Source organism: Atractosteus spatula, chromosome 17 (genome assembly GCF_055471065.1).
Source record: "Atractosteus spatula isolate fAtrSpa1 chromosome 17, fAtrSpa1.hap1, whole genome shotgun sequence".
In the NCBI taxonomy this organism is placed as follows: Eukaryota; Metazoa; Chordata; class Actinopteri; order Semionotiformes; family Lepisosteidae; genus Atractosteus; species Atractosteus spatula.
Window position 1 is genome coordinate 4,084,161 of NC_142722.1, and position 13,912 is coordinate 4,098,072.

The 13,912-nt window shown below is 52.1% G+C and overlaps 1 protein-coding gene across 1 annotated transcript in view; it reads left to right on the forward strand.

Annotated features, from left to right (window-relative positions):
• Positions 1-13,912, forward strand: part of LOC148818851 (phosphatidylserine decarboxylase proenzyme, mitochondrial-like) — a 16,617-nt gene continuing 2,705 nt past the window's right edge. Inside the window, exons 1-3 of the mRNA XM_088936050.1 lie at positions 1-62; positions 972-1,018; positions 2,802-2,977. Coding sequence (XP_088792176.1) covers positions 10-62; positions 972-1,018; positions 2,802-2,977 — 276 coding nt within the window. The 5' untranslated portion in view covers positions 1-9. The remainder of the gene's footprint in view (positions 63-971; positions 1,019-2,801; positions 2,978-13,912) is intronic.

Sequence of the window (13,912 nt, forward strand, 5' to 3'; positions counted from 1 at the left end):
TTGGAAAAGATGGCGGCGTCCTTGTTGAAGGTGTCTGCGGGGACTTTGGGCCGCGGGAGCAGGTAACCAAGCATGGCTTGTGTTTCATTTTATAAACTCCTCGTAGACCCCGAAAGCAGCTGAAGGGAAAAGCGTGTGCCTGGGGTTCTTACGTTTACACAAGCGGACAGTGGCTGGAGGAGCCGCACTGGGATAACGTTCACTCCTCTTGCAGGGCCAGGGAGCAGTTCGTATTTGACACAGGATTGAGACGCACAACAGGAGCGAGGAGACACGCTGCGGTTGGCGGGTGCGAGTGTTGTATCCCAATAACTGGCCCCGGCGCCAGTGTTGCATCTCACAACCTGGGCAAGAGAGGCGGGTCGGGGCGCCGCCGGGGAGGACGCGGACACCGTGTCGCTCTGAATGGGTTCCAGGCGCACTTTGAGGCCGGGGGCGCGGGGCGAGACACGTCGTTCGCCTGCGGTGGCTGTGACGCCACTCACACGACCGCTTGCTGCGGATCCTGCTGTCGATAAGGACGGTGAACTTTGGCCCTGGTGTTGCCACCAAGTCCAAATGTCTGGTGTGGTTGGCAGTGTCGGCTGTCGTGTTGAGAGTGTACCCACACGCCTGTGACCCCTGACTGCCCCCTGTCCCGTAGCAGGTAGTGTCTGTGTGTTCACTGCTGCTCCCTCACCGATCAGACAGCAGGCTCCCCGTTAGGAAGGTGCTGACATGGGTGCCACACTCCTGGGGACACGTGTGGGGTTCTGAAGTGTCTCTCCCCCCTGGGGGCTACAAGTATGGAGGGGGAGTCTGTGTTACCCCATTCATCTCTGGGTCCCCCTGGTTAGATGTGTGTTCATGTGCTCACCTGTGCAAAGTCCTCCCCCATGGCCAGCGCCCGGCCCTGCTGTCCTGTGATCAGTGTGCAGTGGACTCTCGGACTGACTCTGCTCTCTCTCTCTCTCTCTCTCTCTCTCTCTCAGCGTGATCAGATGGGGACAGAGGGGACCAGCGCGTGGACTGTCTGGCGGTAAGTGTCAACCCCTTGTCATCTGTCTGTCTAGTCCAGCAGGGGGCGATGATGCACAGCTTAGTCCCCCTGCCACAGCATGATTGCTAAGGCTGCTGCTGGAAGAGGTGTTAGTGGGGCCAGCAGGGGGCGCTCACCCTGCGGTCTGTGTGGCTCCTAATGCCCCACTATAGTGATGGGGACACTACACTGTAAAAAGGCGCCGTCCTACGGATGAGACGTAAAACTTATGTCCTGACTCTCTGTGGTCATTAAAAATCCCAGGGTGTTTCTCGGAAAGAGTAGGGGTATGTCCCCGGTGTCCTGGACAGATTTCTCCCAGCCTTTACCAGTCATGGCCTCCTAATAATCCCCATCTCTGAATTGGCTCCATCACTCTGCTCTCCTCCCCACTGAGAGCAGGTGGGGCTGCACACTGGTGCTGGTGGAGGGGATCCCCATTACCTGTAAAGTGCTTTGAGTGTAGTGTCCAGAAAAGCGCTGTGTAACCATAAGGAATCATTAATATTATTAAGGTCTCCTGTGCCTCTCTGGCACAGTATGTATGTACTGTTGTAGTTCCTCAGAACAGCCCATAGGTGGCAGAGCTTTATTTTACAGGTTGATTAAAACTTCCCTGTGTGCCAGTGGCCTAGATTCACTCTGCAGTCTTTATAAAAAATGATACAAATTCCTCTACTTCATAAGTATTGAAAATCATCTTGACTTTCATGGATAATGTCAGAATATATATACAGCATTTTAAAATGATTTATAATACAGTGGCCCTGTAATATGGAGTGGTGGCTCTGTGGCTAAGGATCTATGGCTGGAAGGTTGCTGGTTCAAATCCCACGGCCGGCAGAGGAATCCTACTCCGTTGGGCCCCTGAGCAAGGCCCTTCACCCCAACTGCTCCAGGGGTGCTGTATAAATGACTGACCCTGCGCTCTGACCCCCAGCTTCTCCCCCTCTCTGTGTGTCTCATGGAGAGCAAGCTGGGGTCTGCGAAAAGATGAATTCCTAATGCAAGAAATTGTATATGCCCAATAAAGTGATCTTATCTTAATAAATTGTGTACAAATTAGTTTGACTTTGTGGTTTTAATTCAGTCGTTGAGATCAGTGTACGTCAGTCTGATCCACTCCAGGACTTGCCAAGAGCTGACACAGAGATGAGGTTTCTGAGTGAATTAGTATACTGAACATCAAAAGGAACATCTCTCTCAATGCACATGTTTTTTTTAAACAGTATGCAGGTTCTGTACATTATCGGTCTGGGCAGGAGAGTCCAGTTGCTAGTAGGCGCCACCCTGCTAGGGCCTCGGGACCTTCTTGCGGGCTCGTCCTGGGGTGACTGCTGGACAGCGTGTGTCCGTGCTGCACTGGGGACATCCTGCTTGCCAGTGGGGCGAGCTGGGCTGACCGGTGGAAGGGCTGCAGGGGGCAGCGGGACAGAAGCCCGCAGAGCTGCTCCTCTGTCTTTGCCCCGCGGCTGGAGAGACGTTCATGAGCATCTCGGGTCTGATCCACAACACTTGCTCCACAAAAAGATTATTTGCCTAATAACGTTGAGCATTTGTAGCTATGTGATTAGATTTCTTTGATGCTCAGTATATGAACACACGCAGAGTTAAAAGTTATGAAAGGTAGCAGTTTTCCCATTTTAACCAGTACAGCCCGGACACGGGCCCTGCAGCTCGCGGTAAAACCTGGAACGGCTCAGACTGCTGCGTGCCGGGGGGCTGCTGCTCCCCGTCTGGGTCTTGGGCACGTGTGAAAGCGAGCTCTGTGTGTTTCCTGCAGGGGGGCGCCGCCTGCACGCCGCCTCGCTGTCGCTGGGGGGGCGCGTGCGGCCCCTGTACGTGCTCCTGGTGTCGGGGGGCGGGTACGCGGGGTACACCCAGTACGGGCGCTACAGAGACCGGCGGCTGGAGCAGCTGGGCATTGAGGTCCCGCCACGCCTCGCCAACGAGATGCAGGTAGGCAAGAGCGTCTTCGCGAGGGGGGGAGAGACGCACAGCTGAACCACAGCGCCCCCTTCTGTACTGGCATGTAGCAGCGCAGATGGGGGGTCACCTCCGGGGTGCCCCTTTCCTACACCGCACGCAGGACGCATGCTCCTGCGAGATCGGAGCACGCGTGTCTGCTCCTGCAGGGGGGACGTGGCCGCATTTAGACGTTGAGGACAGTAAAGGAGCAAGTAAAGGTTTGTTCCCTGCTGAAAAGAAACGCAGCGTTGTAGCGTGATGCAGCTACGACGCCGCCTTTTCTTCTAAATATTCTCCGTAGGTTTCATCTCGCACCTCTCTTCACCCATCCTGACCTCACACCTCCTGATTGGCCACTCTGTCCGTCCCCTGCTCTCGCCCCTCGCCCCTCCTCTCTCCCAGCTTTTGTTCTCCCGCTACATTACCTTTGGTTACTGCCCCGTCTTTCTCACGCCCGAAGAAGGCTCCATGGCCGAAACGCTGTGTTTTCTTTCTCCTCTTTTCAGCATGGAATAAACCTTTACTTGTTCCTTTGCAGCCTGCCGCAGCTGGCCCACCTGACCTACTGCAGCCACCTACTTGAACTGTTGAGGCCAGTAGTTGGGTTGTTAAGGCCACAGTCTGACACTTGTCTGAAAGGCAGCCCCTTGTGCTGGACTGCGCTTCTCAGCCTGGGTTCTGAGCGTGGCTCGTCTGTGCCTGACAGGAGGGGGCGCTGTGATTTGGCGGGGGGCCCGCCCGCCGATGGACTCTGTGCGTTTGATGAGCCGCGCGCGCACGCGTCCTCCTTATTGCTGTTGCGGATGCAGCAAGGTGAAGCGGGTGAACACGAGGCGGGGCCTGCGCTCTGGATGCTGGGATTCTGGGTGTGTGTGTACGTGCGTGCGTGCGTGGAATTTGTCCACTTCCTGGGACTTGGGTCAATGAGACTTGAGCTGGATAGAGGGAGGAGCTCCGATCCCTCCCGATCCAGTATGCTCCTGTCAGCTCCTTAATTGCTTACTGGGTAATTAGAAGGATGAGTGTAGCAGTTGAGCTGCTGGCTGGACCAGGCCCTGTGTTGAGTGCCTCTGGGTGGACGTCCAGGGTTCCAGTTGTAGCTGTAGTGGAAGTCATTGTTACGATTCCACCACTGTTGCTGTGGGTCGCATCTACATTCGCATTGAGCCTTAAGGCTATTTTCCGCCTCGGCCGGAGCTGTTGACAGCCGGGTGAGAAGCGTCCCGTCACCCGGATGTTTGCGATGATGAGAGAGAGAGAGCAGGCTGGGGAGTATTTGCTCAAGAACCACACCTGCAGCACGAGTGGAGTCCTGCCTGGACACGCTGGCTCCATCAGGCTGCGTGAATGGTGATAATCATAAACCAGGGCTTGAATTTCGGCGCGGATGTGCTGCACAATTTTAGTTATTCCTGCATTTATAATGCAGGAATTTCCCACACGCATTTATTGGCAAGCTATCTCCCAAGTAGAATTAGCCTAAATCAATCCACACGTATTGAACTGAAGGACTGAGGTTTCCCAGCATGTTGCACGGCATTCCTGCAGGATTCGGTGACGTTACAATATCTGTGTGGTCGCTTTGCACATCTCGCATTTGTTATAGGCGGACGAATAGCAATGGAAAACGGGTCGATTTTGATTCAGAATCGGTTAACGTTCGTTCAGCGCAAAAGCTTCAAAATCTAGCTGATTAATTTGATCAGAAATGGGAGTGTTGGCCGAAAATAAAGTCTACTTCGGAAGAAGGCGAGCTCTCAAGAAAAAAATGCCCCCGAGCTAGGAAAAATGCAATAACGGTGATGAGATTGACAAAAGAAACAGCAGGGGGAAAAGCGCTCGGAGATGAGTTTCAGGCAACGTGGCTGGAAACATACCTGTGGCTCGACACGAACGACAGGGGAATGAGCTGCTCGGTTTGCAACACGTTCAGTAGGGTGACGTTTACTGGTTGGTGTTAAAAAACAAAATCGACTGCATTCATTAGACGCTTGAATGCAGTTGCTTGTAACTGAGCTCGAAAAGCGTGAGGCAGAATCCGATCACAGTGCTGTGGCTGGTGCAGTCGAAGCCGCACTATCGCGTGGCGAGGAAAGGGTTAAACGTCCCTCGTTGCAGAGACTGAGGTAGCCAATTAAAAATTTGTGGAACTCGTGAGATTCATGGGAGAAATGGAATAGATAGATAAGACTTTATTGATCCCGGAGGGAAATTGAGGTGTCCTTCGTTAAAACATACTAAGATTGAGGGGTCAAACTGTGGAGGCTATCTGGATGGCAAAGGGTTGTCAGAAACGCACCAGGCTATTGCAAGCACACTCTTAGAAGAGTTAGATGACTTTTCCATACGGCGGCCTGTGTATTCTTTAATAGTGGATGAGTCCCCTGATATAAGTGACAGTAAGCAGCTCATTATCTACGTAAGGTAAAACAAGGTGAAAACAAAGTTTTTAAGACACTCTGAAATTGCAGATGGGAGGGTAGAAACCTTTGAGCATGAAGCAACTAGTGAGGTGAAAAAATTAACCGGCCACCGAGGAGCGGTTCAAAAATTCAGGGACTAATTCAATTCAGGAATGAACCGGATTGTACTGCACAGCTTGGCCCTGCTGCAGGTGATGCAACCTGACCTGTTGAACCAGTGAAAAGGGTCCAGCAAGACTTGGCAAGTAAGAAGTAAGCAAGAAAGCGACAAGCTTTATGATCTGCAGATACACCTGGAGGAGCCAACACTAGAGTTTAACCGCATACAGTGAGGTGGTTGTCAATTCAGAGTGCAGTGTCAGTTGTTTACAGATCATTAAAGCACTCCCAAAGCATTTTCAAAAGGAAGACAGACTTCTCCACAGTCCAGCCTGTGGTTCACTGTACTAAAGATGCACTGGGAGAGATATTAGTCCATCCTGGCAACAGCATTAAAGGAGACAAACTGTTTGATGGTCAAACATAAAAGCCTGCCTTTAGCAACACGCAAAGCGTGGGTTGCTTGATGAGGTAGAGAAAAAAATAAGCATTCTTCTTAAGAAGTTATGTTCTTGTACCTTCAATGGAGAGGAGTGAAAGACAGATTGACAACAAGGTAGGACAGTATTTACAATGAAGCTCGTGTTGTGTAATAATTATTTCGATACACTCGTTTCATTGGTCTACTGTCATTCCCCCCCCGTGATGCTGAAATCCCCCCATGAGCTCTGTGTAAAAGGGGGAATTCCTCCTCATTTTCGACCCTGAATCTGAAGCCCTGATAAACGCAGAAGTGACGCGCTCGGTCTGGGCTGCAGTGCTGTCGCCTCTCCTGGCCGTGCGCGTCGGTGCTGCAGGCCTCCGGCCGATTGGAGTGGCGTGGTGCCGGGTTTTCTAAAGGCACTCCGAGTGGAAAGAGCTGGCGCAGTGCAGCCTGAAGGCAGCGATGCTGGAATGCGAACATGACCTTGGATTGCACAAGGCTGCCTTTATATTGTTTTTGTGGCAAAGCTGGACTTGTTGTTCTCTAATGGATTTGTGCCTGGAGTAGAATGACAATGTGGTGGGATGGTGTGATGCGGCGCGTGTGCCGTGATTGGTGGGGTGATGCAGTGTGTGTGTGTGTGTGTGTGTGTGCGCGTGTGTGCGCGTGCTGTGATTGGCTGGGCGATGCAGTGTGTGTGTGTGCGTGCTGTGATTGGCTGGGCGATGCAGTGTGTGTGTGTGTGTGCGTGCTGTGATTGGCTGGGCGATGCAGTGTGTGTGTGTGTGTGTGTGTGTGCGTGCGTGCGTGCTGTGATTGGCTGGGCGATGCAGTGTGTGTGTGTGTGCGTGCTGTGATTGGCTGGGCGATGCAGTGTGTGTGTGTGTGTGTGTGTGTGTGTGCGTGCTGTGATTGGCTGGGCGATGCAGTGTGTGTGTGTGTGTGCGTGCTGTGATTGGCTGGGCGATGCAGTGTGTGTGTGTGCGTGCTGTGATTGGCTGGGCGATGCAGTGTGTGTGTGTGTGTGTGTGTGTGCTGTGATTGGCTGGGCGATGCAGTGTGTGTGTGCGTGCTGTGATTGGCTGGGCGATGCAGTGTGTGTGTGTGTGCGTGCTGTGATTGGCTGGGCGATGCAGTGTGTGTGTGTGCGTACTGTGATTGGCTGGGCGATGCAGTGTGTGTGTGTGCGTGCTGTGATTGGCTGGGCGATGCAGTGTGTGTGTGTGCGTGCGTGCTGTGATTGGCTGGGCGATGCAGTGTGTGTGTGTGCCTGCTGTGATTGGCTGGGCGATGCAGTGTGTGTGTGTGCCTGCTGTGATTGGCTGGGCGATGCAGTGTGTTTGTGTGTGCCTGCTGTGATTGGCTGGGCGATGCAGTGTGTTTGTGTGTGTGTGAGATTGTCTGGGCGATGCTGTGTGTGTGTGTGCTGTGATTGGCTGGGCGATGCAGTGTGTGTGTGTGAGATTGGCTGGGCGATGCAGTGTGTGTGTGTGCTGTGATTGGCTGGGTGATGCAGTGTGTGTGTGTGCTGTGATTGGCTGGGTGATGCAGTGTGTGTGTGTGCCTGCTGTGATTGGCTGGGCGATGCAGTGTGTGTGTGTGCGTGCGTGCTGTGATTGGCTGGGTGATGCAGTGTGTGTGTGTGCCTGCTGTGATTGGCTGGGCGATGCAGTGTGTGTGTGTGCCTGCTGTGATTGGCTGGGTGATGCAGTGTGTGTGTGCCTGCTGTGATTGGCTGGGCGATGCAGTGTGTGTGTGTGTGCCTGCTGTGATTGGCTGGGCGATGCAGTGTGTTTGTGTGTGTGTGAGATTGTCTGGGCGATGCTGTGTGTGTGTGTGTGCTGTGATTGGCTGGGCGATGCAGTGTGTGTGTGTGAGATTGGCTGGGCGATGCAGTGTGTGTGTGTGCTGTGATTGGCTGGGCGATGCAGTTTTTGCCAGCTCACTCTGGCTCTTCTGTGCTAGTGTGGGGCCTGTGGTTTGTGCAGCGCAGGAGAGGAGCCAGGCTGTGTGAGGTCTGCAGCGCTCGGCCACATGTGTACTGCTGGTGAGAGGAAGCCAGCTCACACTGCACTCCGTTATTTCCAAATTGTGGTGAAGTGTTATCGGTGACTTCATGTCCAAAGTCTGACTGTGTTGACGTGGTCCTGAGCTGTTGTGCAACATCCTCTTTTCAAAGACAGAAGGATGTCTGAGCGTGATGCCGGGGCAGAGAGAGAGTTAAAGGCACAGAGAGGGAGGCGAGAGGAGAAACACTGGCCTGTTGTCTGTACCAGCTTCTCTAAGAGCTCCTGTAATCCACCAGTCCTGTTGCTCTCATGCCGGAGCTCCTCCAGGGCCTGGGCTGTCCCTGTGTCCCTGCTGTAGGAAATCCTCTAGGATCCTGTCCCAGCGTGACTCTCTGGAGCAGGCGGCTCGTCCACAGGGTGGGGGAGACCCTCGGTCTGATTGCTATGCTCTTACCCAGAGTGCTTGGTGTGTGGAATGTGACACATGACCCCTCCTGGCCAGGGGCTCCTGCAGAGCTCTCTGTGTCTCCATGCTGGAGGGCTGTGTTAGGAAGACAAATGACTTGCAATGTTGCCAAAGCAATAACAATTAGCAAAACATTTATAAAAAGTTTTGCAAAACTCCCTCTCAGGGAGATCACATACTCTGCTGCCAGCTCAGTTGAGTTCTCTCCCACCTCTCCCAGTAGGATTGGGACCCGTTGTGATTCTGGCAGGTGTGGGAACTTTGGGATTAGATTTCTGAATTTAGGGAAGAATGTTTCTCTAATCCCAGAGTATCTGTCACAGTGCAGTAGGAAGTGCAGCTCTGTCTCTATTTCTCCCTGCTGGCAGTGGGAGCACAGCCTGTCCTCTCTGGGCAGCCAGGTCTGCCTGTGTCGCCCAGTTTCTATGGCCAGGCTGTGGTCACTGAGTCCTCCTGTGTTTAGTGTCTATGTCCAGGCTGTGGTCACTCAGCCTGTAATTCAGAGAAGAAGAGGGTCTGTTTCTCTTTTTTGTCTCTTACCCTGGTCAGATACTCAGCAAGTACAGTGGATATGAAAAGTCTACACACCCTTATTGAAATTTCAGCTTTTGTTGATGTGCAGACTGAAATCTTTACTTTAACAAGATCTTGTAACCAATAATATTTAAGTGAAAAAATGAGTCATTTTTAGGAAAAATAATTAAAAACAAAAATGCCTTTGTTACATAAGTGTGCACACCCATTAACTAATAACTAGTTGAGTTGACTGTGTGCTTCGGAGTGGTTGTCGTATTGGAAGGTGGAAATCTTCTTTAACTTCAGCTTTCTGGTAGAGGAGAGCAGGTTTTTCCACCAAAATATCTTGATATTTTCCCCCCCTGCTGAAGAGAAGCAGCCCCATATCATGCTGCTGCTGCCACCACACTTCGCAGTAGGTCCCGTGTTCTTGGGGTGATGAGCTGTTAGAATTAAGCCCAAGGAGTTGTACCTTGGTCTCATCAGACCATAAAACATGTTCCCACATGGTTTTAGGAGATCGAATGTCTTCCTGGAAAATTATGATGGGCTTTATACCATCTTGCCGCCCTACCCCACAGCTCCGACTTGTGGAGAATATGTGAAATGGTTATAATATGCAGGGAGCGACCAGTTACTGTCATAAATTCCTGCAGCTCCTTTAAGGTTGCTGTTGGCCTCTTGGAAGCCTCTCCGATGAGCTCTCCTTGCCCGGATGTCCTGATCTTTGCAATGTCCTGGTGGTGCCACCTCTCACTGATGGTCTTCTATGATCTATGTAACGCCTTTGAAATACTTTTATATTCCTCTCCTGATCTGCACCTCTCAGCAAGAAGATCCCATAGAATTTGTTAGCTCCTTGTCGACCATGGTTATCTCTGCACTAAGCAGCCAAGAAACCTTCAGGGAAATCCTACAGGAGCAGCTGATTTTATTTGGGGCTAATCGCAGTCACTTCAGTTGATGTCAGGTGAAGGCAAATTACCGTTTGGAATGTGATTGACACAGTTACAACCCCCTTTATAAAGGGTGTGCCCACTTGCGCAACATAGGCATTAAAAGCTTTTTTATTTTTTAATTATTTTTCTGAAAACCAATCCATTTGTTTTTCACTTAAACATAGTTGGTTACAAGATCTTATTAAAAATGTCATGATTTCTCTTGATTTCAGCCATTGCATCAACAAAACCTGAAATTTCAGTGAGGGAGTGTAGACCTTTGATATCCACTGTGCATATTGAAGAAGAGTAGTTTTAAACGTCTGTTAATTGTTATTGCTTTGGCAGCTCTGTAACTCTCCAGCCAGGCCAGCCAAGCCTGTGTCCGGAGAGTTAAAGGCACAGGGCTGCTGTCGGCTGAGCCGGAGTCTTTGTTCGCACACGGCTGCCCTGCCTGTGCCTTTAAGTGGGTCTGCGTGGAGCACAGGGGGAGGCGGAGCTGAGAGAGAGAGACCAGAAACTTCTTCTTTCAGTTTGGTCTCATTCTTCCCCTCCGAGCTTGAGCCCCACATGAATTTCAGGAACGGGAGGAGTCACAAGGCTGCGAGCTGTCTCCGACCGGACAGAGAGGAAGACAGCGGGGTAGTGTTCGACTTCTGACTTAATCCATCGTAAGTCAGACAAAAGAAAAACTGTCTTCTCTTTTCAGCTGAAGGAGAAACTCCCACAGGTGAAGGTCTAAGAGTTTCATGGAAGTTGGTGCTGTTGATCTGTACTGATGATGCTCACCGGTTAGGGGGAGTCAGGCTTTGGCAGTTCTGGGTGTCTAATTCACTGGAGAGCAGCTCTGGTCGCTTCTTGAGGGTTATTCTCTCTGTGGTGTGGTCTCTCCGTTAAGTAAAATGTAGAGTTTTTCTTCAGGGCCCGATCTAAAACCCCACAGTGTACAATTCGGTTAATCTAAGGCTTATACGCCATCTGCTTTGTTTTTCTGTGTGGAAACCTTTTTTTTTCCTACCCAGTGATTTATCAGTGGGCTGGACTGCCCGGTGTTGAAGATGAGATTGGGTCTGGGGCTAGAATCCGCAGGAGGTTCAGAAAGGGGCCCTGAGGTTCTGTTGGCCTTTTTAGAGAGAGCGGAGGGGGGGGGGGGGGTGCCAGTCGTGAGCACACCAGTTAAGGATGTGGGAGTTGTGCTCGTCGGTCTGGGGGCTCAGTGCGAGTGACTCACAGGAAGCACATCTGCGGTCTTGCTCGTGGACTTCCTGTGAGATCAGCAGGTGAATGGGCATCTGAGCCGTTGCAGAATTTTTTAAAAAAAATTCTGAAGTCGTGAGTTTCCCCTCACTGAGTAGGGTCCAGCATAGGCTGAGAAGAGTCATTCCTGCACACTGACCAGGTGTCCACTGGGCCACAGACCGGACCTCTCTGAGCTGTCCTCCTCATTGGCTCTAGGCTTTCTCAGAGAAGGGCATCTGTCTTGAGAAGTAATACTTCTGAACCTCCTGGGTGCTGTCTTGTGACAGTGCTCTGAGGACGGGCTGGAACTGGGATTACTGGTTCAGCTGACACAGATGCGGAAAACACAAAACAAATATGCCTATTATTGGAAGAGTAAATGTGAATGCAGTGCAAATATTTATGAAAGGAGAGAAACAAGCTCTACAAAAGAGATTCTAGCTTCCTGATGTAGCAAAAATGTATTTAACCTGTTCTGCAGTGTCTTCAGTCCAGTCAGGAGTGTCTCAGTGTGTGTGAATTCAGGGGGAGTGTGAGAGGAGAGGGACAGCAGTGTCTCCAGTCCAGTCAGGAGTGTGTCAGTGTGTGAATTCAGGGGGAGTGTGAGAGGAGAGGGACAGCAGTGTCTCTAGCAGTGTCTCCAGTCCAGTCAGGAGTGTGTCAGTATATGAATTCAGGGGGAGTGTGAGAGGAGAGGGACAGCAGTGTCTCCAGTCCAGTCAGGAGTGTGTCAGTGTGTGAATTCAGGGGAGTGTGAGAGGAGAGGGACAGCAGTGTCTCTAGCAGTGTCTCCAGTCCAGTCAGGAGTGTCTCAGTGTGTGAATTCAGGGGGAGTGTGAGAGGAGAGGGACAGCAGTGTCTCTAGCAGTGTCTCCAGTCCAGTCAGGAGTGTCTCAGTGTGTGAATTCAGGGGGAGAGTGAGAGGAGAGGGACAGCAGTGTCTCCAGTCCAGTCAGGAGTGTGTCAGTGTGTGAATTCAGGGGGAGTGTGAGAGGAGAGGGACAGCAGTGTCTCTAGCAGTGTCTCCAGTCCAGTCATGAGTGTCTCAGTGTGTGAATTCAGGGGGAATGTGAGAGGAGAGGGACAGCAGTGTCTCCAGTCCAGTCAGGAGTGTCTCAGTGTGTGAATTCGGGGGGAGTGTGAGAGGAGAGGGACAGCAGTGTCTCCAGCAGTGTCTCCAGTCCAGTCAGGAGTGTGTCAGTGTGTGAATTCAGGGGAGTGTGAGAGGAGAGGGACAGCAGTGTCTCTAGCAGTGTCTCCAGTCCAGTCAGGAGTGTCTCAGTGTGTGAATTCGGGGGGAGTGTGAGAGGAGAGGGACAGCAGTGTCTCTAGCAGTGTCTCCAGTCCAGTCAGGAGTGTCTCAGTGTGTGAATTCAGGGGGAGAGTGAGAGGAGAGGGACAGCAGTGTCTCCAGTCCAGTCAGGAGTGTGTCAGTGTGTGAATTCAGGGGGAGTGTGAGAGGAGAGGGACAGCAGTGTCTCTAGCAGTGTCTCCAGTCCAGTCATGAGTGTCTCAGTGTGTGAATTCAGGGGGAATGTGAGAGGAGAGGGACAGCAGTGTCTCCAGTCCAGTCAGGAGTGTCTCAGTGTGTGAATTCAGGGGGAATGTGAGAGGAGAGGGACAGCAGTGTCTCCAGTCCAGTCAGGAGTGTCAGTGTGTGAATTCAGGGGGAGTGTGAGAGGAGAGGGACAGCAGTGTCTCCAGTCCAGTCAGGTGTCTCAGTGTGTGTGAATTCAGAGGAGTGTCAGAGGAGAGGGACAGCAGTGTCTCCAGTCCAGTCAGGAGTGTCTCAGTGTGTGAATTCGGGGGGAGTGTGAGAGGAGAGGGACAGCAGTGTCTCCAGCAGTGTCTCCAGTCCAGTCAGGAGTGTGTCTGTGTGTGAATTCAGGGGGACTGTGAGAGGAGAGGGACAGCAGTGTCTCTAGCAGTGTCTCCAGTCCGGTCAGGAGTGTCTCAGTGTGTGAATTCAGGGGGGGTGTGAGAGGAGAGGGACAGCAGTGTCTCTAGCAGTGTCTCCAGTCCAGTCAGGAGTGTGTCAGTGTGTGAATTAAGGGGGACTGTGAGAGGAGAGGGACAGCAGTGTCCCCAGTCCAGTCAGGAGTGTGTCAGTGTGTGAATTCAGGGGAAGTGTGAGAGGAGAAGGACAGCAGTGTCTCCAGTCCAGTCAGGAGTGTGTCAGTGTGTGAATTAAGGGGGACTGTGAGAGGAGAGGGACAGCAGTGTCTCCAGTCCAGTCAGGAGTGTGTCAGTGTGTGAATTCAGGGGGAGTGTGAGAGGAGAGGGACAGCAGTGTCTCTAGCAGTGTCTCCAGTCCAGTCAGGAGTGTGTCAGTGTGTGAAGTTAGGGGGAGTGTGAGCGGAGAGGGACAGCAGTGTCTCTAGCAGTGTCTCCTGTCCAGTCAGGAGTGTCTCAGTGTGTGAATTCAGGGGGAGTGTGAGCGGAGAGGGACAGCAGTGTCTCTAGCAGTGTCTCCAGTCCAGTCAGGAGTGTGTCAGTGTGTGAATTCAGGGGGAGTGTGAGCGGAGAGGGACAGCAGTGTCTCCTGTCCAGTCAGGAGTGTGTCAGTATATGAATTCAGGGGGAGTGTGAGAGGAGAGGGACAGCAGTGTCTCCTGTCCAGTCAGGAGTGTCTCAGTGTGTGAATTCAGGGGGAGTGTGAGCGGAGAGGGACAGCAGTGTCTCCTGTCCAGTCAGGAGTGTCTCAGTGTGTGAATTCAGGGGGAGTGTTTAGAGGAGAGGGACAGCAGTGTCTCCTGTCCAGTCAGGAGTGTGTCAGTGTGTGAAGTCAGGGGGAGTGTGAGAGGAGAGGGAC